The sequence below is a fragment of the Danio aesculapii genome, chromosome 5 (genome assembly GCF_903798145.1).
Source record: "Danio aesculapii chromosome 5, fDanAes4.1, whole genome shotgun sequence".
NCBI lineage: Eukaryota > Metazoa > Chordata > Actinopteri > Cypriniformes > Danionidae > Danio > Danio aesculapii.
In genome coordinates, this window is record NC_079439.1 from 70,861,721 (window position 1) to 70,887,947 (window position 26,227).

At 37.5% G+C, this 26,227-nt stretch overlaps 3 protein-coding genes across 5 annotated transcripts in view; 1 reads left to right on the forward strand and 2 right to left on the reverse strand.

The window, feature by feature from the left end:
* The window catches only part of sftpbb (surfactant protein Bb), a 298,486-nt gene extending 290,628 nt beyond the window's left edge, over nt 1-7,858 (forward strand). The window contains exon 11 of the mRNA XM_056458829.1: nt 7,768-7,858. The gene's annotated coding sequence lies outside the window, so the exon portion shown is untranslated. The remainder of the gene's footprint in view (nt 1-7,767) is intronic.
* smtnb (smoothelin b) overlaps nt 1-14,740 on the reverse strand; it is a 133,660-nt gene extending 118,920 nt beyond the window's left edge. For all 3 annotated transcript variants that reach the window (XM_056458823.1, XM_056458821.1, XM_056458822.1), the window contains exon 1: nt 14,385-14,740. In XM_056458823.1, the coding sequence (XP_056314798.1) occupies nt 14,385-14,435 (51 nt within the window). In that variant the 5' untranslated portion in view covers nt 14,436-14,740. The remainder of the gene's footprint in view (nt 1-14,384) is intronic.
* A 4,500-nt stretch (nt 14,741-19,240) lies between these two features.
* LOC130228681 (cyclin-O protein B) lies at nt 19,241-25,225 on the reverse strand. Its single transcript, XM_056457121.1, has 3 exons — nt 25,016-25,225; nt 22,611-22,796; nt 19,241-19,768 (listed from the first exon to the last, which is right to left on the reverse strand). The coding sequence occupies exons 1-3, from the start codon at nt 25,223-25,225 to the stop codon at nt 19,241-19,243; spliced, it is 924 nt and encodes a 307-aa protein (XP_056313096.1).
* Nucleotides 25,226-26,227: the final 1,002 nt, after the last annotated feature.

Here is a 26,227-nt window from a genome sequence, read left to right on the forward strand (position 1 = left end):
TCGATAATTCTTTTCTATTCATTCATTCATTTTCTTTTCGGCTTAGTCCCTTTATTAATCTGGGGTCGCCACAGCGGAATGAACCGCCAACTTATCCAGCATTTGTTTTATGCAGCGGATGCCCTTCCACCTGCAACCCGTCACTGGGAAACACATACACACTTATTCACACACACATACAGTACATTACGGACAATTTAGCCTACCAAATTCACCTGTACTGCATGTCTTTGGACTGTGGGTGGGAGGAAACCCACACGAACGCAGGGAGAACATGCAAACTCCACACAGAAACGCCAACTGACCCAGCACAGGCTCGAACCCGCGACATTCTTGCTGTGAGGCGACAGCACTACCTACTGCGCCACTGCATCGCCCATTCTTTTCTATATTGAACGATAACAATATATATTTGGATATAAGTTTTCAATGCATCCATTTTTAAAAGAGTATCCCAACCATGACTGAAGGCGAATACTGCTGGTGGGACAGTGAACTGCTGGCGGGAAAGTGAAACGAGCACGCTTAACAACACTGAGTGACACAGCATGTCCTATTTTTGGCCAATAATTTTCAGCAGCCAAAAAATTGGTGAATCTCTAATATCAACACAATAATTATAGATTCCTGCATATTTCTGCTGTGTGATTGGCACATAGGATCAATAGAGTAAAAATGTCCATAGCGTTTAAATTTTATTGCGATGCGATATGATATCGTTAATCGGCCCAGCGCTATTTTGAAGTGTTGAAAGAGGCCTGATATAGAGAGAACATTATTTCAGAAAACTTGTAGAGAGTCTCCCTAAAACTGAGGCCACATTAAACACTGCATTTCTCTTAAAGAATTTTGTTCTGAGAATTTTTGTGTACATACTGTACTGTTTTTCATTTATTTACACACACATATACACACGCACACACACACACACACACACACACACACACACACAGTACCATCCATAAGTTTGGAAACAGTGAGATTTGTTAAAGTGAAGAAAAAAGTTCCTCTGCTAACCAAGACTGCACTTATTTGATCAAATATACTGTAAAAACTACGATGGCCGAGAGAGCTGCAATTTAAAGGGCACATAGTTGACCTCTTTTTTATGATGTAATATTAATATGATGGCTCTTCTGAGTGTGTCAGTTTAGGTTCAGTTTAAAACACAATTCAGATTGTTTTATTATAATGTGTTAAAAAGTGTCATGTTGGGGGCGTGTCCACAGCTCGCTGATTTAGGGGTGTGTTGCTTCACATGTAGACTAGTTTCGGCTTCCCGCCAACGTAACAAGGGGGCGGGGCCATGAGCTCACCCTCTCTGTGTTTGCAACAGAGTCAGACAGGCAGACTGAGAGAAGGAGCAGGAGAGATTCAGCATTCAGGTCGACGGCAGCATTCAGCTCTGACACAGACCAAGCAGAGAGTACAAAATCATTTGTGTCTTTGTACAGTTTTACAGCCAACTGTGTGCTAGTTTCAAGTGCCGAGCTTGTACACAGAAACTAATAACCACGCACACTGAATTAACTTTGACTGAGGCACCGGATGCGCCGCTCGAAGCCGCGACACGGCACACCAGACACTCTCTGTGGCGCGGCAGAAACATGAAGTATCCCGAATCGTCGCGCCACGCATTTTTGAATTCTAAACATAGGTTTCTGCAGCGGTCCGCGGCGCCCAGCCGTCGACTTGAGTGTCCCCTGATAGAAACCGATGTTTAGAATTCTAAAACGCATGCTAGTTAAGATCACAGGGAGCTTCTGGGATCGTGAGAAATGCAAACGGCTGAAGTATAAGGTAGACTCAATGAGAAGTACACATGTTTGCAAACCTACCTAAAGATACAACCAATAATTCCGATTAGAGCGATAATGTGGAGAATATTGATCTTGTGTTGAGCCCAATGAGCCTTGCATCTAAAAATAGAGCTAGCGTGTTCCTTTAGTGATATCGCTTCGACTCACGCTGAAAATGGCGGATGTGAATCAACAAACTGAGGATATGATGACGCGCCTGTCAATCAATATTGGTGGGCGGGGGGGACCGCACTCCTACGTAAAGTTGCGGTCGGTTTGAAAACCGCTCCAATTGGTCCACCGTTTTTTATGTTGTTAAATTGAAAAAACAGCACTGGGTGTGCTTATATCACCCCAATATGACGGTCTATACACCATACATGCACATATGTCTGTCCTAACAGCTTGAAAAGTAGATTTTTACCATAGGTGCCCTTTAAGAAAACACATGCAATTACAAAAACCCCACAAATTAAGAAACGATCTTTATCAGTTCGACAGCACACGTGTTGCAATTTCTCACAACACAAACAACTGAACAAACTGAAGTGTACTTGCATTGTGATGATATTATATTGTCATTCTGGCATTATATAATGAATAGCATAAAATACTCTTAAAATGACAATAATATCATTTATTGTATAAATATATATACATTTCTATACATTTATTTTGGTGCATTATATCATACAACAAAATATAGATTTCGTGACAGGCCTACGTATTAGATTTACATTTCCACACACACACACACTCAAAGATGACTAAATATAAACACAAAGTTGGAGAAAACTCCACATTTTCCACAAGCCATGAGGGGACTGTGACACTCATGACCTCTGAGGAATCGTGTCTCAGAGACATACAAACATTCTGAAGAGGAGAGAGTGGAAAATATTTCAAGGGGGAGATTTTGGGGGAAGTGGTATTTGCAGGACAAACGAGGTGGAAATCTACTTCCAGTGAGAGCCACATATATAATGGACCGTATGGACAGATGTTTGTAGTAGGGTGCTATGATTTCCACAATGCAGAAAAAGTGGATTGGAAACTCAAAGGGCAAAATAAAGACTCAGGTTAATTGAAAGAAATACTGAGATATTATATATTTTTTATTGTAGGGCACAGTGTAAAGTAATTAATAATAAAAAGTAACCATGTATTTTTACAGAAAAAAAATTATTTAATTCTAACAGGACTAAAATGGACTTTCAGAGAAAAAAGTAGTGCGCCTTACAGTTATACCTTTGTTAAATGCTTAATGTTTTTATATTAAACAGAACCATTTATATTGCAAAAATTATAACTAAATGAAAACAAATCAAATGTGGTCCTTATAAAGTATTAATGACTCAAAGATAAGCAGTGAAAGTTTTCCATTTAACATGCGTGTCCTACTTAGGGTGCACTCACACCAGGCTATCCAAACCATGCCTGGGTGTGTTTCCCGGTTCGTTTGACAAGTGTGAGTGCTCCGATTCAGCCCAGGCACGGTTCAGTTGGCCGGTCCTGACGCAGTTGGAAGAGATGTGCCAGAACGCGGTTCGTTTGTGCTTTGGCGCGGTACGCTTGTGGCGTGAGTGCAAGAAGACGAGACGTCACTTTTAAGGGACTGTTCCTTATAGATGATCATTCTAACTGTTCAATAAACGTGAACTGTCATAGTTTATTAAAAATACAACCCCCTCGATGACTTTATGATAACTTATGAGCGTCAAAAGTGGTGGATCTGTTCGACAAAATATTTGACCGTGTCAATGCATGTCAAACAACTAAAAATAATACAAAACGACATAACTAAAGCAATGCCCACTGTCCTGAGCGAGAGTGCTTCTCTTCCTGTTAAACTAAACAGTCGCATCATCGATGACGTCAGTGTGCTCCGGTAAAATGCAATGTGATTGCAGGCCATTGGGGGAGAGGGGAGGGGGGACAAGCGCGCTTTGGCATGGTTCAAGGCAACTGTAGTCTGTACCTAGTGTGAGTACGCCATTATTTTAATAACAGTAAGAGCATTTGGCTGTTTACAGCTGTATTACAGCAATGACATAAGCTTTCTGTATAGAGTTCTGCATGTTTTATATATGTCTTGATACAACCTAGTAGACCACCAAGCTGGTTAAGCTGGTTAAGACCAAACAACCACCAACACACTATGTATAATGTGAACAATAAAAAGCCTAACCACCACCTTTAGCTGCTATGAGCAGATTTTTCCTTTCTCCAAGTGCAACTATATGCAGGAAATATTTACTTTTCCCTACTGCTCTGAAAGCAGGTTTTGTACTCTGTATTAGTGTAGTCCTGCACTGACGGGTAAACAATTTAGCTTTATGAAACTCATGACTGGAGACACAGAAGTGCTTATTGAATCGTTTAGGAAATTGTGGTGTTGTACTTTAGTAAGAATTTTCTATGAAGAACAATCCCGAAAAGCAGCCACTGTCAGTGAGCTTTGACACCACATTTAGCCGGCTCTTCTGAGAGACCATTTATCTGTATCTTTAATAGGGCTGCATGATACTGCAAAAAAATCTGGCATTACAATGTTTTGTTTTGCCACAATATTAATTGCGATATGAATACAATAATTTGAAGCTCAATTTGGAAAGATTTCATTAATTTAGATTCACTGGAATGATCAAGTCTTTTTCGATGCAGTGGTCCTGCATAACTTATAATAAATTACAAGCAAAAATAGATAAATAAACAGTGCTTTATGGTTTTCTGGGGAGTCTAACAGTATTCATGTAAAGAAATCGAACAATCAAATGTAAAATAACATGGTCATCATCCTATAAATAATCTTAAAAAATAGTATCTTTATCTTTTAATCTTAAATAAATGATCTAATCCTGCAATGTAACTATTGCATATACAGACATTGCGATATTGAAGCTCAAACGATATATTGCTCTGCCATAATTTTTAAGAACAATTCTCTCTTAACAGTCAATAATTCAGAGCAATTTGGGACTTCCAATTCAATCTGTTTTTACTCAAATTAGGGCTGCTTGATTATGGGAAAAATCATAATCACGATTATTTTGGTCATAACTGTAATCACGAATATTCAAAACAATTACAGTTAAAGTCAAAATTAATCACCCTCCTGTGAATTTTTTATTTTTATTTTTTATAAACATTTCCCAAATGATGTTTAACAGAGGGAGGAATTTTTCACAGTATTTCACAGTAAAACAATTTAGAGAAAGGCTTATTTGTTTTATTTCGGCTAGAATAAAAGCAGTTTAAATATTCTGAAACCTATTTTAAGCTCAATATTATTAGCGCCTTAAGCAATATATATTTTTGATTGTCTGCAGAAGAACCTACTGTTATACAATGACTTGCCTAATTACCTTAATTAAGCCTTTGAATCACACTTTAATCTGAATGCTTGTATTTTGAAAAATATCGAGTCAAATATTATGTGCTGTCATCATAGCAAAGATAAAAGAAATCAGTTATTAGAAATGAGTTATTAAAACTATTATGTTTAGAAATGTGTTGAAAATAAATCTTTCCATTAAACAGAAACTGGGGGAAAGGGTCGCTAGTAATTCAGAAGGGCTGATAATTCTGACTTCATCTGTATATATGCAGTTATTTTCCTCCCTGTAAATAAGGAAAGGGACATAAATACAATAGAATAAAAATATGAACCAAACTGTGCTTTAAGCATCTTCACTGTAAGAAAAACACTTTAATTATATCCACAAAAGTCTTTCAGGTCAAGAGCAGTGAGGGATTTTCTCCTACTGTTGTTTGATTAATGATAAAAACAGTCGGCAGCAGGAATATTGTGCGCTGTCTCTTTAAGAGCAGTGCGGTTCTGATTTATGGTTTCTCTTTCACGTCTTTTGATTCTCAACTCATTTGTTTATTACTTAAATGAGGGTTAATATGAATAATCACTAAACACAGCATTTTGACACTTATTTGACCATTAAAGCGCTCACATTAAGATGACTTTAGATGTGTGTGCTGTGCTCTGCTCGTCTCTGAGGCTGAGCGCACACACACAGCAGCATGCGGTCTCTTTTACGCTTTTAAAACATGAATGATTTAAAATGTTCATCAGTGAATCCTACGCATCTCATGCTGCAAACATTTCATTACAGCACATGCTTTAAGTCATTTACACGTGGAACTGAGCTTTGCAGAGCAACAAATGTGTACAACTGGAAAAGGGGGCGGTGTATGACGCAATAATCGTTTATCTCGATTAATGTTTTTTGATAATCATTAGAAACCGAAACCGAATTTTCTATTAAATGCACAGCCCTAACTCAAACACATATTAATTAAACAAATGACACTGTCTTTGTCATGTTTTAACACGCTGATTAATCAAAGAGTAAAATAGTACATCAATAAATCATTTTAAATGCACATTTAAATAGCTTTTTAAAAGGGCATCTGCCAAATGTTTTTCTCTCTCTATTTGCCACTTGGTTTTCTCTTACCACATGCTTTTTTCGAGTTGAAAATAAATTGAATATGTTAATTAATAAATGCCATTGGACAGTGCACACATGGGAGGAACCAATCAACTTTCACCTCAAGCTGAGCTAAACCCTCTCTCACTTGTAAATGAAACATGCACTGACACTGTCATTGACAACTATTGTACATTATAGTGGGAGTTTAAAGATGTATGAAGCGACTCAAATGTCGGGACAATCTTAACGTGTTTGGAGAGGGATTGTGGATGATTTATTAGCTTTAGCTGGATTATCACTTTCTTTATAGAAAGGTTTTACAGTAGTTGAGGGGTGACGTTAATGCAGTCAGGCCAGCCAAGTCAAAAAGCAAGATCATAGCCGCCGTTATTTTATTTAGGTCGCTCATAAACTGCATTAGGGCTGTTCGATATTAGAAAAAAATGGGCATTGCAATATTTTATTTTCTACGATACATTTGCAATTACATATTTCACCAGATGACATTATACATACATTAAACATAAATATAATTAATTTGTCTTTAAGTTACAACCATTATAAATTCATGAGTCTGAATGTGTTAAACTGGCTTGAAATGTTAATACAGTCACAGACCTTAAAATCGCATGGAAATTAGTGTTGAGTCGATAGCCGATGCCATCGTGCATCGCAATCCTCCGCCTGCCCCCGTCGCAAACCCGCTCACGGAAAATACACACTGAGGCCCCGTTTACACTAATACGTCTTAAAATGACACTTTAGAACAAAAACGATCCACGTTTACACTGGTGTTTCACCTAGCATTTCGCAACAGCCCTCCGACCACACTGTACTGCTGAAAATGCACATCACACACATGCACAGACACACTGTCATGCGCTCAAAACACCAGAGAGCAGTGCAAGTCGGACAGTTTATCAAGGATGTACCGCTGTAGTTGCTAGTTTAGCTAGTTTAGCTAGTTGCTAAACGTGATATTTAATTAATCTTGTCTCTATCTAACGACTGTTCGGTTTTTTAATCTATCAGGTAACGCATTACTGCGTCAGTACACTGCTTCAGTCTTTCGCTTTCACGCTTGTACTTAATAATTTCAGTGTAAACCTCAGAGACTGTTGGTTGGTTCCTGTTAGTTGTGCACCTTTTTTACCAACTAAGTTTGTCGACGCCATTATAACGTTATATCACTCTGCCTATTCATGCCAGAATCCTGCGGAAAAGGTGATTGACAGGTGGTAATTTGTGTGTAACTTATCTTCATTTAATTATGATTGGGTTATGGGTAAAATAAAGACCATGTGGGTCAGGTAGTTAAAACAGTAGGCTAAAAATAATTAATTCTTTATAAATTAATTAATTATTCATAAATAATTAATTTACCGCCGCCTATGGCGACGATGCCATCGTCCATCGCGGTGTTTCATATTAGACATCGTACGATGCCAAAGTGGTCGACATGGCCCAAACCAAATGCAAATGATATAATTTCTGGTAAATCTGTGGAATTACTGCAAAGTTTAGGCAAGGCAAGTTTATTTATATAGCACATTTCATACACAGTGGCAATTCAAAGTGCTTTACATAAACAGGAATAAAAGAAACAAGTATAAGAGAAATAAAAACAAATAATAAAAATGGTAAAATAAATAAATAAATAAATAAATAAATAAATAAATAAATAAATAAATAAAGCATAAAAACAGATAAAATGTGTTTTAAAAGAATGAGAAATTTTAACCACAAATCAGATGTTATTTCAACTGTAGTCCTGATCAACAATAATCCTGACTCAACATTGCAGATGCACACGTTGCGATATCGATATATTGTGCAGCCTTACATTGTGTCTTACAGTACAGTGCCAAATAAATGAGCCGAACAGAAATACCATTGCTGCCACATTCCAACGTATGTTTGTCATGATGCATCAGCATGTCTCACTGTCTGGTGATGAAATATTAAATAATAATAACAAAATTTAATTTCCAACCGGCACTCCTGGTCCTCCATATCAGTCAGCTGCTGTCATGGGTGTATACACAGGCAGCTTTTAGGTCCAAACGGAACCAGACATGAGCCTACGTGCAACGACAACAGTTAGTTTTCATCAGTGCTAGTTTTTTTTTGCCGACAGCTTGGTTTGTCCCGGCCCAAACCCTTGCTTTACAATCAGCACTCAGGCCATGTCCATACTTACACAGGTATTTATATAAGGAGTTTTCCCTGCTTTTGTTTTTAAAAAACCTTCATCCACATGAAATCACAAAAAATGCACTGTGATGCATGTTGAACCAACAGGTGGAGAAAATGACACTACCAAATTCACACCAAACAGGGAATTAAGTATATTTCGCAAGTAAATTGCATTCAAGTCAATGCAAACGTAGTACGAGTGCAGAGGCGGATTACTGTCCCTTGGTTAAACAATGCGGCATACGCAAAAAATTTGCCGCAAATGTGCATAAGTTGCACATTCTGAGATTAGCCAATCAGAAAGGAGAAAACAACACGCACGCTGATGTCATGAGGCTAAAATTCCGGTTGTAGTGCAAAACCTTCACTCAGAAAGTTGCGGTTTCAATCACCTGATAGAGCTGCAGTATTATTTGAAAAAAGATCGCGATCTCGATTCGACCCTACACGCGATCTTAATTCAGCTTGTTTACCATTCCGCCAATTATATTTTCAAGGTCAGGAGAGAAGCGTAAAGGTGGACGCACAAGTCTTCACAGCAACATGGACAGCAATGAGCAACATGGAGACCTCCAAATGGCGTTAAAAGTGTCACATACTGTATTTATAAGGTATAATTCACCCAAAAATGTCATTTCTGTCTTAAAGTAATGATGTAGCCGCGGCCGCGAAATGACACGTGAGCTGACGCACTGTTTACTATCGAGAGGACGTGCGCATGTCCTCCATTGATGTCTACTTTAATGAACAGAGCCTGCATAGGCTGTGAATAACAGCTAATAAAGTTGTAAATAATGTCCAGTTTGTTGCACAGAGCGATCGTTTGGGAAGTATGATTTGCATGTGTGTTTTTTCCCAAAGTGACAACAGCCATGAGCTGCACTCTGCAGTGAAAGTGATTTAACATCATTTAAATGATCATATCGCGTTTTAGAGTTATGATTATCACATGCATTTGATACGTTTTTACTTTCATAGCAAAGTGTTGTGCATGAAAATAAATGTTTACTGGGTCAATATAACTACTCTAGCATATATAATGTTGAATAAAATGCAAGTGGGAATCTGATAATGACAAATCTTTCATTTTACCAGTGGAAAAAAAGGTCTAATAATGTTGTCAGTGACAGATGACAAGCATACGTCTCAAACATAATACTTCAACATCAGAATTATGAATAGTTGTATTCTGATGTCGTCACTTTACAGTGCATTAACAACCAGGACATATTTAAAGTCTGTTCAAGTCCACCGTTCCAAGTCTATTCACCTTATTCTCCGCTTACAAGTGGGCGCAGCCATTTGAATCATTTTGGCTCGAAACTTCCGGTCTCATTCACTTCCATTCATTTTTAAACGTTAAAAACAGCTCGTTTTGCTGCTTGGTGTTGCAAACTGATATTTTCTTATTATATTATTCTACTTTGTCTGTATTGTCATGCAAACACTTGTTTGTAGAGTAAGTAGTTTGACCATTTTCTGCCGTTTATTATTCTTAGTCATTTCTCCCATAGGCAGCTGAAACAGAAGTTCTAAAACAAATCGCTAAAACACGCGCACTTCCGCACTGAAGAATAAGGTCAATAAAAATTGAGCATTTTAACCAGGAGTAGACCTACACATAGGCCTAATATTATCGTTGTTTTACCATATGTTTGAGAAGTAACAATAATAATAGCCTACTCAAATTAACCTTTATTTTACATCTACAGAATCAAGAGAAAATCTTCATTTTAATCAAAAAAAAAATTGTGATTCTCATTTTATTCATAATCGTGCAGCTCTATCACCTGACACTGTGTTTGTTTGTGCGAAAAAGGTGTGGTTTTGAAAATACCCATGTTCGTGTGGACAGGGCCTCAGACTCCTACATCATGCTCATTCCTGGCCATTTCACAGAACTGCTCTGGTTCCACCCACATCTCTCAATGATTTATTTCCTTCAAGCACCTCATTATATCTCACCTGCAGCACCTGTTAGTCCAGACCGCCACTGACTCAACAGAAACCAGACACATGTCCCATCGTTTCAGGGCTCACGTAAAAACTACATTGCGGTTTTTGTAGTTCAGGACACCTGAAATACAGCCAAGCTGCTGTTTTGATTCGTACTTAGCTGACTCCCGCTGATTTAGGACACCATGCTGGCATCTTTCAACCAGGATCTGTGAAGTTTGTTTACGGAGTCCTAGTGCTTCTTGCTTAATCTGCTTGTCTGGTTCCTTTTTGTATACATTTTCTCTGTCTCGTATTGCAGAGGCTGACTCAGCCGCTGCTATCTGTGACAGATTGTTTGGAAATTTCAGACTCATTCACGCTCATCCGCACATCACTCAGGACTGCGCTGCTGTGCTGACTCACAGATGTCTAACTGGAGTCTGTAATATTTGTTTTATTGGAAGGTTGGCAGAAGAGCATGATGATTACTAATGCATCAAGTAAATATATTGCTGTTGTTATCATGCTAAACTGCATGACACAAATGGTCATGTAATGCTAACATAAAATGGCTTTGAAGTGGCATTTTAATAGCATTTGAGTCAGATGTTGATTAGACTTAAAGGTGCAGTAGGTGATTGTCTTCAGATACATTTTTTGTTGTGCAGGTTGAAAGTCTCTTCACATTCCAATAGTAATGATTAAAGGAAATTATCTTAATGTAATTATATATTCTGCGTAAGGCATAAGTAGGCCCACACGGAATCTGCACGTGCAGAAACCCGCAGATTTTAGCCCATCATTGAGTCTATTTATTTACTTGTGTAAATGTGAGTAAATTTATATCTCATTAGTTTTTAAATTAATTTTAATAGTAATATTGACAAATATGTAAGTATTCATTTGATTTATTTACAAAACAGTTTGTAAAGTCATATTTTCTGTCTTTTATTAGATATATTCAATGATAAACTTGATTAGTTTACTAAATAAGTGGATCTAGATGGATTTGCATACTAAACATTAAATAAAAATTTAAAAAACATTATTTTTTATTTTATTTATTAAGCTGTTAGTTACGATACTCCCAAAATTATTCCACATAAATCGGCAGTTTTTTACAAAATTCTCTGCAGAAATAACAAAAAAGGTCTGCAGATCAAGTCTGGCCCTAGACTTAAGACTAAAAAATGTTCATCCAATTAAAATTTGTCGGGCCGACAATACCTATAATTCTGAGAAGTAGCTCAAACTGTCAACAAATGTAGATTAGTACATCTGCCCACCCATTCACGCAGATCTGCCGTTTGCATGTGCACGCATACCGTGTTCACGTGGACACGAAAGAGACAGCGGTAAAAACAAATGCTGAATCAACACTTTTTTAATTCCGGAATCAGTATTGGAGTTACTTTTGCACGCTGGAGGAAGGATGACACCATGGCTGAAGGATTTCTTTTAGACAGGTGATGTTCTGTTTTAAAAGTATCTTAGTCACGCAGAGCTGATGTAGATTGTGTTGTTATGAATGGGTTATATGCACAGAAGTGTTGTGCACTGAAATCTTCCAGCGAAAGACTGATGTGACTATTTTCAATTTCATAAGGGACATTTTACAACATCGATAATGTAGATTTTTATTTAATTTAACAACAAAACATCAGTAAATAGCGCTATTTCACCTGCTTTACTGAGCTGAAGTATAAAATATATAAAAGAAATATAAATATAATATAAAAGCTTTTATATTCACATTGGTTCATTTTTGAACAATGAATGTCAAAGTTGAATGTCATTTTTTGTATTTAGATTTTGTATTACAATAAATAAATAAAAACTTTGAATGATCAGTCTGAAATCACATGCAAGGATAGAGTGTTTTACTGAGCTGAAGTTGCTTTTAAATTCACATTGATTTTTGAACAATGACATCTTGTACCGCGCTCCCTATATTGTTTACCGCTACTCTGAATATTCACTTTGAAATAACATGCAAGTATGGCTCAGTAATAAGTGTAATTCCTGCATGCCGCCGGCCAACCACTAAGCTTACAGTAGTCACTTTAGGACAAAGCGTGAGAGAGTGAGATCAGCATAAAATATTGCAAATTATGACAAGTTTTGCTTGCTACACAACTGACAATGTGCTAGATATAATACAGTGTTTCATTCAGAAGGGTAGTATTACAAAGTACTATAACGTTTTCTAACTAGCGAATGACATGGTCTAGTGCATTGTCTGCTGTCATCTTTAATGTGTGCTTTCGGGAGGAGGCGTGGCTTTGGACGGCAGGGGAGGGAGATATGGTTCAGATATTTTGCTACCGAATAGCATTTAGGCAGATCACTTACAGCACCTTTAACTCTTGTGATTTCCTTTTAAATTGTTGTCTGTCTTTATTTGGTTCTTATACATTGGGCTGCTTTTAAAGTGAAAGTTCTCTGAAAAATGAAAAATACCTTATTATTCACTCTCATGTGGGGTTTAAACCTTTATGACTTTCTTTCTTCTGTTGAACACAAAAGGAGATATGTTGAAGACACCTGGTTGCTGTTATGCATCAACTTAAAATCAGCATTTTTCAAAATATCTTCTTTTATGTTCAACAAGAAGAATAAAGGTTTTAAACAAGTGAAGGGTGAGTAAATAACAGAAGTTTCATTTATGGGTGAACCATCCAAACTATAACTTCATAGCAATGTGCTATATAACAATCTAAACTACACACCTTTTCAATGTGGTCATGTCATTGTCTCATAAACATTTCCAGCTTGTATATAAACTATAACAAGAGGCAATTCAATCATAACTTAATGTTAAAACAGCTATCATAACATTATTTATCAATACGTGTCTCTTTTTGGATTCTCAGAAGCTTTAGAAATTAAAAATGTAAAACAGGAAATGCGTTGGGAGCATTGTTTTTGTTTACATCCCTCAAAATGGTCTATAATAAAATAAATCATAATAAAACAGCTGTTTTTCTGAAGATGGATGTTTAGAGTCTTCATCTAAGGTACATGAGAAATTGTAATCATGTCAAATGTGCTTGAAAACACTTTAATTTCATGAAATAAAAATACTTATGCAGCTTATTCATCTATCAGAATTGCATAGTGTATAAATTATATTATTATAAATCATATATCAACTTTTTACATGCATGTTCTTCAAACTATAGCTCCCATCTATTGAGGTAAAGTTGGTTTTATTTTTGTACATTCGTTCAGTGACATGCTCCCTATATTGTTTACCTTGGTACTTTGAATATTCACATCTGTTTTATTAATTATTTTATTTAAGTTTGGCTGACACTTTTTGCTTGTTTATTCTTTTTCTGGACTTAATTTGGGTGCTTTTGTGTTGAGCCTTCCATGTTTGATAGATAATTTGTAAAGTTGAATGTCATTTAGATTTTGTATTACAATAAATAAATAAACTTTGAATAATCAGTCTGAAATCACATGCAAGTATGACTTCAACACAACATTATCACCATTTAACTGACTCAGAACAATGTTGTACTTTGATAGCCATTACCTGCTAATGTGATTCCACTATGAAGAGTTTCCAAAGAATACTTCTCTGAAACTATATTAAGGAGAAAGTGTGAATATAAAACTAACTTTACCTCAATCTCCCATCTATACAAGTACAAATGTAAAACCAGAACAACCAAATTGTTCATAATTTAAAAGATACATATATAAAACATGACTAACAAAAATATAAAGGCTGTTATTGTTAAGGTTGAATAATAACAAGCTTTTCAAACAGAGCTCGTTAATTTTTAACCACTTTACAGCTTGACACGTGCTGGAGTTCGCATTTTATGTTTACACGAGCATTTTTATTATGGATATCTGCGCAGTAGATAAAGCACGTATAATATTATATTGTTTTAACCAACACAAGAGCCCTGTCCAAAACTAAAGCGATGCTAAAGCTAAACACCAGTGTCAGTTACAGCTATAAACAAATAGTGACATTAAGTGAACTCACCAAACTGCGGAGCGAGGACTCATCCATGCTGGAAAACCGTTTCTCTGACATATCCTCAGATTAAGGAATGGCTTCTCATTCAAAACGAGTGTAAATCAAGGATAGATAAGCCGTCATATAACGTTAACGTTACTCGAAATAAAAAGCCTTGCGATGAATACATTAAACAGTAAGTAGGTCTCGGTTCGGTTAACTCGGGCTGCTTTTTTGAGGATGCTCACAGAGAAAGCCGACTAGAAGGGTGGTTTTAGAGCCTATGCGGGAAAAATGATTAAAATATGGTGTTGTCCTCTTCACAAAGCGTCTGTGTTCATAAAAACTCCAACCGTTTCTTGGTCAGTCAGTCAGTCAGACTACATGCCTCCGAAGTCATAAGCGGTGAGAGATTTGAGTTGAAGCCACACCCCCTTCACATGAGCAGCCAATGACAGGCCGGCAAATTCAAAACCTCACACGCCTCATATGTTCATGTCTGCTTGGTGAAACAAATTATCATAATGTTTTTATTTGTATTTTTCCTACAGTACATAATTATAGTCGGTTACATTTAGTTTCTAAGGGTTCACTTAATTTCCTCCACGCCCTGTCTGTGCTGACTAACCGACTTGTGTAACACATGAAGTCACTCACATGGCCTGCAGCAAAATATGTAGCAGCTGAGTGTACACAAATACATTACCTGACAAAAGTCTTGTCGTCGTTCTCAGTTTAAGAGGAACAAACAATAACTTGACTTATAGTTGATCATTTGGAAAAGTGGGTTTTCCAGATGAATCATCTGTTGAACTGCATCTCAATTATCACAAATACTGCAAAAGACCTATTGGAACCTGCATGGACCCAAGATTCTTATGGAAATCAGTCAAGTTTGGTAAAGGAAAAATCATGGTTTGGGGTTACATTCAGTATGGGCGTGTGAGAAATCTGCAGAGTGGATGACAACATCAACAGCTTGAGGTATCAAGACCATACCTGTCAACCCTCCCGTATTTTACAGTTCTATCCCGCTATCATCCCATAAAAGTATTTTCCGTATTTCTCCCATATTTTCAGTCTTTCTATGAAGGGTGGCAAATAAACATTAAAGAGCCGAGCCTCCCTATACGCAACCCATACCGGCGAACCACCAGGGGCCGCCCCTTGCTCTTAGATGTGAGTGTGTTCTGTGCTTTCGCTTTGTTTAGGCATGAAAACACTTTGAAATAAAAATAAAACCGGCAGGATTCCCTTTCCTTATCATTACAGGTGCCGTCTCCCCTTCATATGCAGTCCTCAAAACAGTCATATAGCAGTGCGTGACTGTCAGCTGACACGCTCCATAGCGATAAATAGACACTGTTTCCCAAACGCATTCTATACACATAATTTGAAGTGGAGAGAAAGTCTGGGTTTTGGGTGTGTGTTTAAACAGACATACGCATCATTAATAATAATAATTAAAGATATTGAACTTGATGGTGTTTTTTTCAAACACAACTAATTTCGCCCTAATTGAGCATAAAAAGTCAGGAATGCAATCGAATGTTTTCATTATAACGTTAGATCTGTGCATTTTTAAAGTGACGCCTGTTAATTAATGTAATCAAATGAAAAAAGTCTAAATAAATATGGGATTCATTCGTTGCTCTTTAATCAGAATGTGTTAGTTATACAGTGAAGAAACGGCTAATGAGATTTGATAGCTTGATTCTATTTCATTATAATAGCTAATACATTTTAATAAGCTGAACTGTTTGCTAATGTCTTTGCTGCTAAATTATACTATTAAATTTTTCTTTTGTAAATAATAATAATAATAAAAAATATTACTGATCATTTAACTGTTTATTTACAATGAAACAGCTCCAAATGAACATATTGAGTAATTTGGGGATTTTTTAAAAGGGGGTGGGGTTGGGGGAATACCTTATTATGGTGTGCATATTCCTTATTTCCAATGTATCTCAATGTTGACAGGTATGATCAAGACATTTGTGCTAACCATTACATTACAAACCACAGGAGTGGGCAAATTCTCCAGCAGGATAGCACTCCTTCTTATACTTCAGCCTCCACATCAAAGCTCCTGAAAGCAAAGAAGGTCAAGGTGCTCCAGGATTGGCCAGCCCAGTCACCAGACATGAACATTATTGAGCATGTCTGGGGTAAGATGAAGAAGGAGGCATTGCAGATGAATCCAAAAAGTCTTGATGAACTCTGGGAGTCCTGCAAGAAGCCTTTCTTCACCATTCCAGATGACTTTATTAATCAGTGATTTGAGTCATTGCAGAGATGTATGGATGCAGTCCTCCAAGCTCATGATGGAGTCAGACACAATATTCATTCTGTTTCCACTGCAGCATGACCACATATTCTATACTGGACATTATTGAAGGTTCAGTGACAAGACTTTTGTCTAAGCAGAGTCAGACCTTACTGTCCTAATGAAATCATTCAAAATCAAGGCATGTTCATATTTTATTTTGGTCAAATCAGCGTAATCTAGAGGCCTTTACCTTTCATATAAGCCACTTCTGATACCAAATGATCAACTAGAAGTCAAGTTATTATTTGTTGTTCCTAAAACTTGGATAGGCGACAAGACTTTTGTCAGGTAATGTACATAAACATATTATAGTTAGCTTTTTTGTTTGGCACTGTCATCAAAATATTGCGTCAAATTATTGTTGTTGTGTAAATAAGCACACTTCCATGAACAGAATGCTAAAAACAAAACTTGCTTAGCTTTAGATGCTAATTTTGACATATAAAACAAACAAAAAAATCGAAATGGGATATTTACAGTCAATAAGTCTAGCACGTCTAGCTATCTTCTATCTATCTTCTGTATTAATTAAATGTAATTTTAAAAAATGGGCTCCTTTCATAAGCTTTATTATATAATATCTTGCTTGATGGAGTTTTCCTTTATATTTTGTAATGTTTAGTAATGTTGTTATGTTCATTGAAGTCTAAAGTAGCTAACATTTATTTTTAACATCCAGGATAATTTCAGTCCAGCTTATTTTCGTATGTCTTTCAAAACATCCTCAGTCTTCAATCTGGTTTTAGATCTTTACATAACCCAGAATCTGCAATGTTGACGTTGTTTTTAATGATTTGTCACAAGCTACTGACTCTGGGGACTACGCAATTTTAATTTAGCTTACTTTTGATACAGTAGACCAGTGATTCTCAAAGTGTGCACAGTACAGTGCAGTTTTTTATTTAACTTTTAAAAGTAAATCATATTTTAATTTAATAATTTACGTTTTATGTACCTTTTTAAGCACAGTGTAGTGTTAATGGTCAAACTGTACAATGCTTAAAGTTTTTATTAAGAATAAAACTGCCTCATTTTTGAACTGTCAAAGCTATAGCTGAATAATAATAATTAGGCATACTAAGCTACTGCATTTTAATGTTTGGTCATTATGGTGGTCCTTGGAGAGACAAATATTTTCTGAGGTGGTACTAGGTGTAAAATGTTTCTCAGACCACTGCAGTAGACCATAAGATCTTGATTACTCGCTTGGAACAATGTGTTGGTATTCATGGTTCTGCAAAAGGGATGGTGGCGTCCCCCAGGGCTCTATTTTAAACATCCATACGAGAGTCAAACCCTATTCTGTTCTGTTGAAGCATCCATATGAGAGTCAAACCTTATCTGTTCTGTTGAAGCATCCATATGAGAGTTTAACCCTATTCATATGAGAGTCAAACCCTATTCTGTTCTGTTGAGTTTGCATGTTCTCCTCGTGTTGGCGTGGGTTTCCTCCGGGTGCTCCGTTTTCCCCCACAGTCCAAACACATGCGCTATAGGGGAATTGGGTAAGCTAAATTGGCCGAATTGGCTGAAATGGCATGCTCTGTGTAAAACATGGTGGATAAGTTGGCGGTTCATTCCGCTGTGGCGACCTTGATCAATAAAGGGACCAAGCCAAAACGAAAATGAATGAATGAATTATATTCTAGTAGTTTAATTCTACATGCACATTTAAAATAAAACCTTTCTAATGCATAAATGTCCGGCAGAAATGCTGTTGTTGTCCATGTGTTAACCAGTAAACCCACCCTTCGATTCAACATTTTGTATTAAAGAAAAATGGGGCGGCACAGAGGCTCAGTGGTTAGCACTGTGGCCTCACAGCAAGAAGGTCAATGGTTCGAGTTGAGGCTGAGTCAGTTGGCATTTCAGTGGAGTTTGCATGTTCTCCCCATGTTGGTGTGGGTTAACTCCGGGTGCTCCAGTCTCCCCCACAGTCCAAACACATGCGCTATAGGGGAATTGAATAAGCTAAACTGGCCATAATGTAAGAGTGTGTGTGTGTGTGAATGAGTGTGTATGTACACTCATGTTAAGGGTTAGAGGTTGGGGTTAGGGCTTAGGGTTAGGTTAACAGTAGTGTATGTTTTGCAGTACTGAGTGGTGGCTGGAAGTGCATCTGCTGCGTAAAACATGCTGGAATAGTTGTCAGTTCATTCCACCGTGGCAACCTCTGAAATAAGCTATAATAAAATAAAAATGCTATAAATGTACTGGGAAACACCAATACACACTTAAGCACACTATGACCAACTTAATTTATTCAAATCGCATGTGTTTGGACTGTGGGGGAAACCGGAACACCCGGAGGAAACCCACAACAATACGAGGAGAACATGCAAACTCCACACAGAAATGCCAACTGACCCAGCCGGGACTCGAACTAGTGACCTTCTTTCTGTGAGGTGACAGTGCTAATCACTGAGCCGCCCTGTCGCCCCCTAACATGAACAAAAACTAAATATATTGTTAATTGTTTGTTCATGTTAGTAAATGCATCAACTAACACAACCTAATTGTAAAGTGTTACCGAAATATAATCCTGTTTCATTTATGGGACATCCTGGACTGCTTCTTGATTAAGAGAAAGCAACAGTTTCAGATCCTCCATGCACTGCTGAAATAAAAGCGGATTTTCACAGGTATGCGGTGCATCTTCTTCAAAACATATCATCTTGCTTGCTCCGGTGTTGTTCTCTGTGTTTTGCACTGATTGTGTCTTCAGCAGGTCTTTGGCCAGTATTAACGCACACTGCGCGATCACCGAAGGCGCGTATTTGTTGAACGTGTAGTCGGCCAGACTCAGTTCACAGACTTTGCAGGCCAACCATCTCCACTTGTTCTCAGCAGAACTGGGCTCTTTATGTGGATGTGCGTTCTGTGCGCTGATGAATTCGCCAGTCTGGTGTCCAGCAAAGTGACTGGTGAAATAGTCCAGGAAGAAAGCAAGCGTGGGTGCAGCCAGTCTGAAATTGAGTCTGAGAAGAATCAGGCATTCGAGGTTACAGAGCTGTTCTCTTGAAAACGAATTGCAGCAGAGCGACAGAAGCTGGGTGATGCGTGGAGAATACACTTCAACCTGGAAAACACAAGCATCACATTTAGAGACTGTGCTAAATATCCTCACGGCACCTGAAAGCTGTGAACTACCCTCGTGAAAAATAAGCACGCTTACTTGAGGAAAAAAAAAACAGTTATTTTGGAAATAATGCACTTAAAGTGATAGTTCATCCAAAACAAAAACATTTAATTAATTACTTTACTTATTTACAGGGCGACATGGTGGCTCAATGGTTAGCACTGTCGCCTCACAGCAAGAAGGTCGCTGGTTCGAGTTCCGACTGGGTCAGTTGGCATTTCTGTGTGGAGTTTGCATGTTCTCCCCGTGTTGGTGTGGGTTTCCTCTGGGTGCTCCGGTTTCCCCTGCAGTCCAAACACATGCGCTATAGGGGAACTGAATAAGCTAAATAGGCCGTAGTGTATGAGTGTGCGTGAGAATGAGTGTGTATGGGTGTTTCCCAGTACTTGGTTGCAGCTGGAAGGGCATCCTCTGTGTAAAGCATACGCTGGATAAGTTGGCGGTTCATTTCGCGGTGACGACCCCTGATGGAAAAACCAGTAATCATTGACTTCCATATTATTTTATGTTCCTACAATGTAAGTCAATTGTTTAAGGATGGCGGAGTCCCCCAGGACTTCGTTTTAGGGCCTATTCTGTCCTGTTGAAGTATCCATATAAGAATTTTCATTCATTTTCTTTTCAGCTTAGTCTTTATTAATATGGGGTAGCCACAACGGAATGAACCGCCAACTTATCCAGCATATGTTTTACACAGTGGATGCCCTTCCAGCTGCAACCCGTCACTGGGAAACATCCATACACACTCATTCACACACACACACACACACACACACAGTACAGACTATTTAGCCTACCCAATTCACCTGTACCGCATGTTTTTGGACTTGTGGGGGAAACCGAAGCACCCTGAGGAAACTCACGCGAACACGGGGAGAACATACAAACTCCACACAGAAACGCCAACTGACCCAGCCGAGGCTCGAACCAGCGACCTTCTTGCTGTGAGGCAAACGTGCTACCCACTAGGGTTATGCGATGTCGACCAATTTGGCATTGTACAATGTCTAATGTGAAACATCGCGATGGACGATGGCATCATCGTCATTGGCGGCAGTGAATTAATTATTCATGAATAATTAATTAATTCATAATGAATTAATTATTTGTAGCTATCTAACCCGCATGGTCTTTAGTTTACCCATAACCAAATCATAAATAAATAAAGATAAGCTACACCACCTGTCAATCACTTTTTTCACGGGACTCTGGCATGAATAGGCAGAGTGATATGTGTCGTTATAATGGCGTATATTGGAGCTATTTCAATATAAATAATATACAATAATATAAATAAACAAATATAAATAAACAACTATAGTGAGACGTGATCCAGCGGTACATCCTTGATATACTGTCCGATGTGCACTGCTCTCTAGGATTTTGTGCCCAGAGCACTGGTTGCTGACTGCCTGGAGCTCAGATTTGCAGGTATGCTGCAGCGCATGCCTGTGTCTGTATGTGTGTGTGTGTGGTCACGTGATCTTCGTTCTCAGCGGTATAGTGTGGAAGGAGGGGGGCTTTTCAGAAATGCTAAATGAAACACCAGTGTGGATGTGGATCATTTTTGTTCTAAAATGCCATTTTAAAACTGAGACGTATTCGTGTAAATGAGGCCTAAGTGTGTATCTTTCGCGAGTGGGTTTGCGATGGGGGCGGGGTGGAGGATCGCCATGCCGGCTCAGCATCGTGATGTCTATCGGCCATCGGCCCAACCCTACTACCCACTGCACCACCGTGCAGCCCCCATTTGAGAATTTACTATCCTTTATTATACTATCCTCTATATCAACGACGAGATGATCCCAAGGTTTCCATATCCTGGACCAGGCCGTATCTTGAGCAGCTACTGTGATGGTCATGGAAGAGTGGAGAACATGAGACTGATTCCTGTGACGCTCCAGAGACAGACGAGTCTTCGCTGAGGCCAGCTTCCAGCCTCCGCCACTGAGACTGCAGCTCTGCACAAGACGTTTGGCCAGCGGAGAAATTAAAATGATCGTGCCCAACTGAGCCTGGTTTCTCTCAAGGTTTTTTTTCTTCACTTCCGCCTTTAGTGAAGTTTTTTTTCCCTCTCCGCTGTCACCACTGGCTTGCATGGTTCGGGATCTGTAGAGCTGCGCATCGTTGGATTTGCTCTTCAGTGTTTGGACTCTCAGTAGTGATTATTAAACCACACTGAACTGAGCTCAACTGAACTGAACTTAAACACTACAAACTGAACTACACTGTTCCTATTTACTATGACCCTTTATGTACAGCTGCTTTGACACAATCTACATTGTATAAGCGCTATACAAATAAAGCTGAATTGAATTGAACTTTATTACTATACTATCCTAATTAACTATCCTTTAAAGGGATAGTTCACCCAAAAATTATATTTTTACTCATTATTTACTCACTCTCAAGTGGTTATAAATGTTTATGAGTTTCTTTTTTCCATTGAACACAAAACACGATATTGCGAAGAAAGCTGAAAACCTGTAACCATTGACTTCCATAGTAGGAAAAACGAATACTATGGGAGTCAATGGTTACCGGTTTTCAGCTTTCTTCAAAATATCTGCTTTTGTGTTTAATGGAAAAAAGAAACTCAAGCAGGTTTGAAACAAGTGAACGGAGGGAAAATAATGACAGAATTTTTCTTTTTTGGGTGAACTATCCCTTTAAGTGCACTTCTTTTTCCCAATCCAACACCTGACAACTGATATAAAATAAAACAACTTGTGATTGTACACTACAGTGATGAAAGCCAGCAAACGAGAGCTCCATCCTGTACCTGTTTAGTGGCGATGAGTAAAGACGTCACTCCCAGTAACTGGAAACAGTCTGCGGCTACTGATGTGGTGATCAAGAAGCGGTCCATGATGTTCACAGCCAGACAGCAAGACTCAAACGACAGACTGAGCTGTCTTCGCACAGCGATGAGCCAGCTGACCAGCTTACTCCGAGCCTCTGCCGTGATCTACGAGAAAATAAGTTACTTTAGTTTTACTAATCGCATCATTACAATATTCATTATTGTATTTACATTACTTTCCTAATTAGCATGTCTGGAAATTAATTCACTGAGTCAATAGGGAATTTAAAGGGACAGTTCATGCAAAAATGAAAACGTACACACTCTTTATGAATTTCTTTCTTCTGTTGAACACAAAAGAAGATATTCTGAAGAATGTTGGAACTATTAACATACATGGTAGGATATATATTCTATGAAAGTCCATTTTTCAGTATATCTTATTTTTTGTTCAACAGAGGAAACTCAAATAGGTTGTTGAACAAGTGGAGGATAAGTAAATGATGACAGAATTTTCATTTTTGAGTGACAAGTAGAATAGTGAAAGCCCTGCAGTTGCTATAGCTTGGGGTCAACATGCACAAAAGGTTACAGGTAAAACTTCTTTTGTGGCCCCAAACTGTATATCATCATATTTGTATAATAGCTGATGGCTAAACAAAATCAATTCATATACATTAATTAATAACAATCTAATAATAATGTGTTACTTGTGTTCTTTGTATATTTATTTTAAAATGTAATTCATTGATGCATGATGCAAAATTTTCTGCATAATTATTTGTTCATATTTTTAAATCTCTTATAATCAACAATGCATTTATTCGACCAAAAGTACAATTAAAACTGTAATATTAATGCAATTGAAAATGATTTTATATAGTTGAAGTCAGAATTATTAAACCCCCTTTAAATTTTTCCTTCTTTTCAAATATTTCCCAAATGATGTTTAACAGAGCAAGGAAATTTTCACAGTATGTCTGATAATATTTTTTCTTCTGGAGAAAGTCATATTTGATTTATTTCAGCTAGAATAAAAGCAGTTTTTAATCTTTTAAAAATCATTTTAAGCACAATATCATTAGCCCCATTTTTTCTGATAGTCTACAGAACAAACTATCGTTATACAATAACTTGCCTAATTACCCTAACCTGACTACTTGACCTAATTAACCTAGTTAAGCCTTTAAATGTCACTTTAAGCTGTATAGAAGTGTCTTGAACTATATCTAGTCAAATATTATTTACTGTCATCATGGCAAAGATAAAATAAATCAGTTATTAGAAATGAGTTATTAAAACTATTATGATTAGTTTTGAGATTGGAGAAAAAAAATTATAAACAAGGGGGCTTATAATTCAGGGGGGTTAATAATTCTGACTTCAACTGTGTGTACGTATATATATATATATATATATATATATATATATATATATATATATATATATATATATATATATATATATATATATATATAGTATAGTATAGACTAGTTTATGGATATGGTATGGTAGTTCTTAAATTTTTTTCTCTTTGTGAACTAATATTTCTTGTTCATATTTTCTTCTTATCCTTAATATCAGCCTGCCTCAAGGGAATACAAAGGAAAATTAGCCAGTGTTGGCTTAATCTATATATTGTATGTACTATTAAAGCTCACTCAAAAAATTGAATTCTGCCATTATTTACTCATCCTCCCCTTACTCCAAACCTGTTTGATTTTCTTTCTTCTGTTGAACACAAAAGAAGATATTTGACAACAATAAAGTCAATGGGTGCTAGCTACCATCATTCTTCAAAATATCTTCTTTCGTGTTCAACAGAAGAAGAATAAAACAAAAGACAGAATAAATCCTGAGGTTATTTTCATTTTTGGATAAACTATCCCTTTAAACAAATAAATGAAAGGACATTGTTGTAAATTCAATGTCCTATAATTAAAAGGAAGTTCCTAAGGAGAAAAAAATTCCAGTAAAAAAACTGTGAGAGATATAAGATAGATATATAAATAAATACATAAAATTACATTGTTAATTGAATGGCCTTTATTTAAATACAAGCAACTAAGGAAATACATTTAAGGATAGAAACGGTCAAAAATACTGTTTTTCCACTAAAGAAAGCATAAGAGCTAATCATTATTATCCTCAATATTTCCTAAAGCAGAATAAATAGTGTTTATACTTATAGTTAAAGAAACTTAATCAATGAATTAACAATAGAAACGGTCAAATATACTGTTTTTCCACTAAAGAAAGCATAAGAGCTAATCATTATTATCCTCAATATATCCTAAAGCAGAATAAATAGTGTTTATACTAAGAGTTAAATAAACTTAATAAATAAATTAACATTAGAAAGGGTCAAAAATAGTTTATCTGACCTGCGGTTGTCTTGAGAGGCAGTTGAGCGCCAGAAACTGCTGTTGATTGAGTCTTTGGATGATAAAGGTCTCAGAGTCTTCATAATCACACACCTGCCCGTATGAGGCACACCTGTGTCCACCACACCTGACTGGAGAACAGAGCAGCTCGTCTTCAAAGCCAGAGTCACTCAGCGTAGAAGAAGAGGAAGAAGGCGAAGAAGAAGACATCTCTTTAGGCTCTTGAGGCTCTCTAACTTACTGTTAAACTGGAGGATTTGCGCATATTATCAGCATCATGTCGGGCTGTGTTTTGGGACTGCAGTGTTGTCTGGTGAATTATGGCTTGTAAACGGCTCTTTCCCGGGTGTTTTAGCGCTCACTGAACGGCGCCATTCTGCCCGCGGATACAGGTAACCATGACAACAGTCCCGCGGGAGCGGCAGGTGGCGCTTTTGTGTGGCGTCACATCATTAAAAAATGTAAACAATAAAAAATAAATCCTTAATATAATTAGGGCGAGACATTGCAAGATAACATAGATCAGAGTTTGTGATTTATTACTTTTTATTAGAGCTGGGCAAAGATTAATACAAAATAATAGTTTGTTCTGACATAATATACACTCACCGGCCACTTTATTAGGTACACCTTCCTAGTACCGGGTTGGACCCCCTTTTGCCTTCAGAGAACTGCCTTAATCCCTCATGGCGTAGATTCAACAAGGTACTAAAAATATTCCTAAGATTTTGCTCCATATTGACATGATAGCATCACACAGTTGCTGCAGATTTGTCGGCTGCACATCCATGATGAGAATCTCCCATTCCACCACATCCCAAAGGTGCTCTATTGGATTGAGAACTGGTGTCTGTGGAGGCCATTTGAGTACAGTAACTCATTATCATGTTCAAGAAACCAGTCTGAGATGATTCGCACTTTGGTGCGTTATCCAGCTGGAATTAGCAATCAGAAGATGGGTACACTGTGGTCATAAAGGGATGGAGATGGTCAGCAACAATACTCGGGTAGGCTGTGGCGTTGACACGATGCTCAACTGGTACTAATGGGCCCAAAGTGTGCCAAGAAAATATCCCCCACACCATTACACCACCACCACCAGCCTGAACTGCTGATACAAGGCAGGATGGATCCATGCTGTCATGTTGTTGACAATAAATTCTGAACCGACCATCCGAATGTGGCAGCAGAAATGGAGACTCATCAGACCAG

Bases quoted from the DNA above. Each gene is read 5' to 3' on its own strand.
- LOC130228681 (XM_056457121.1), bottom strand. From the start codon at position 25,225: ATGTCTTCTTCTTCGCCTTCTTCCTCTTCTTCTACGCTGAGTGACTCT. The intron at 22,797-25,015 runs GTCAGATAAACT...ATTTTCTCGTAG, and splicing joins GCCTCTCAAGACAACCGCAG to ATCACGGCAGAGGCTCGGAG. The intron at 19,769-22,610 runs GTACAGGATGGA...TGTGTTTTCCAG, and splicing joins TACTCATCGCCACTAAACAG to GTTGAAGTGTATTCTCCACG.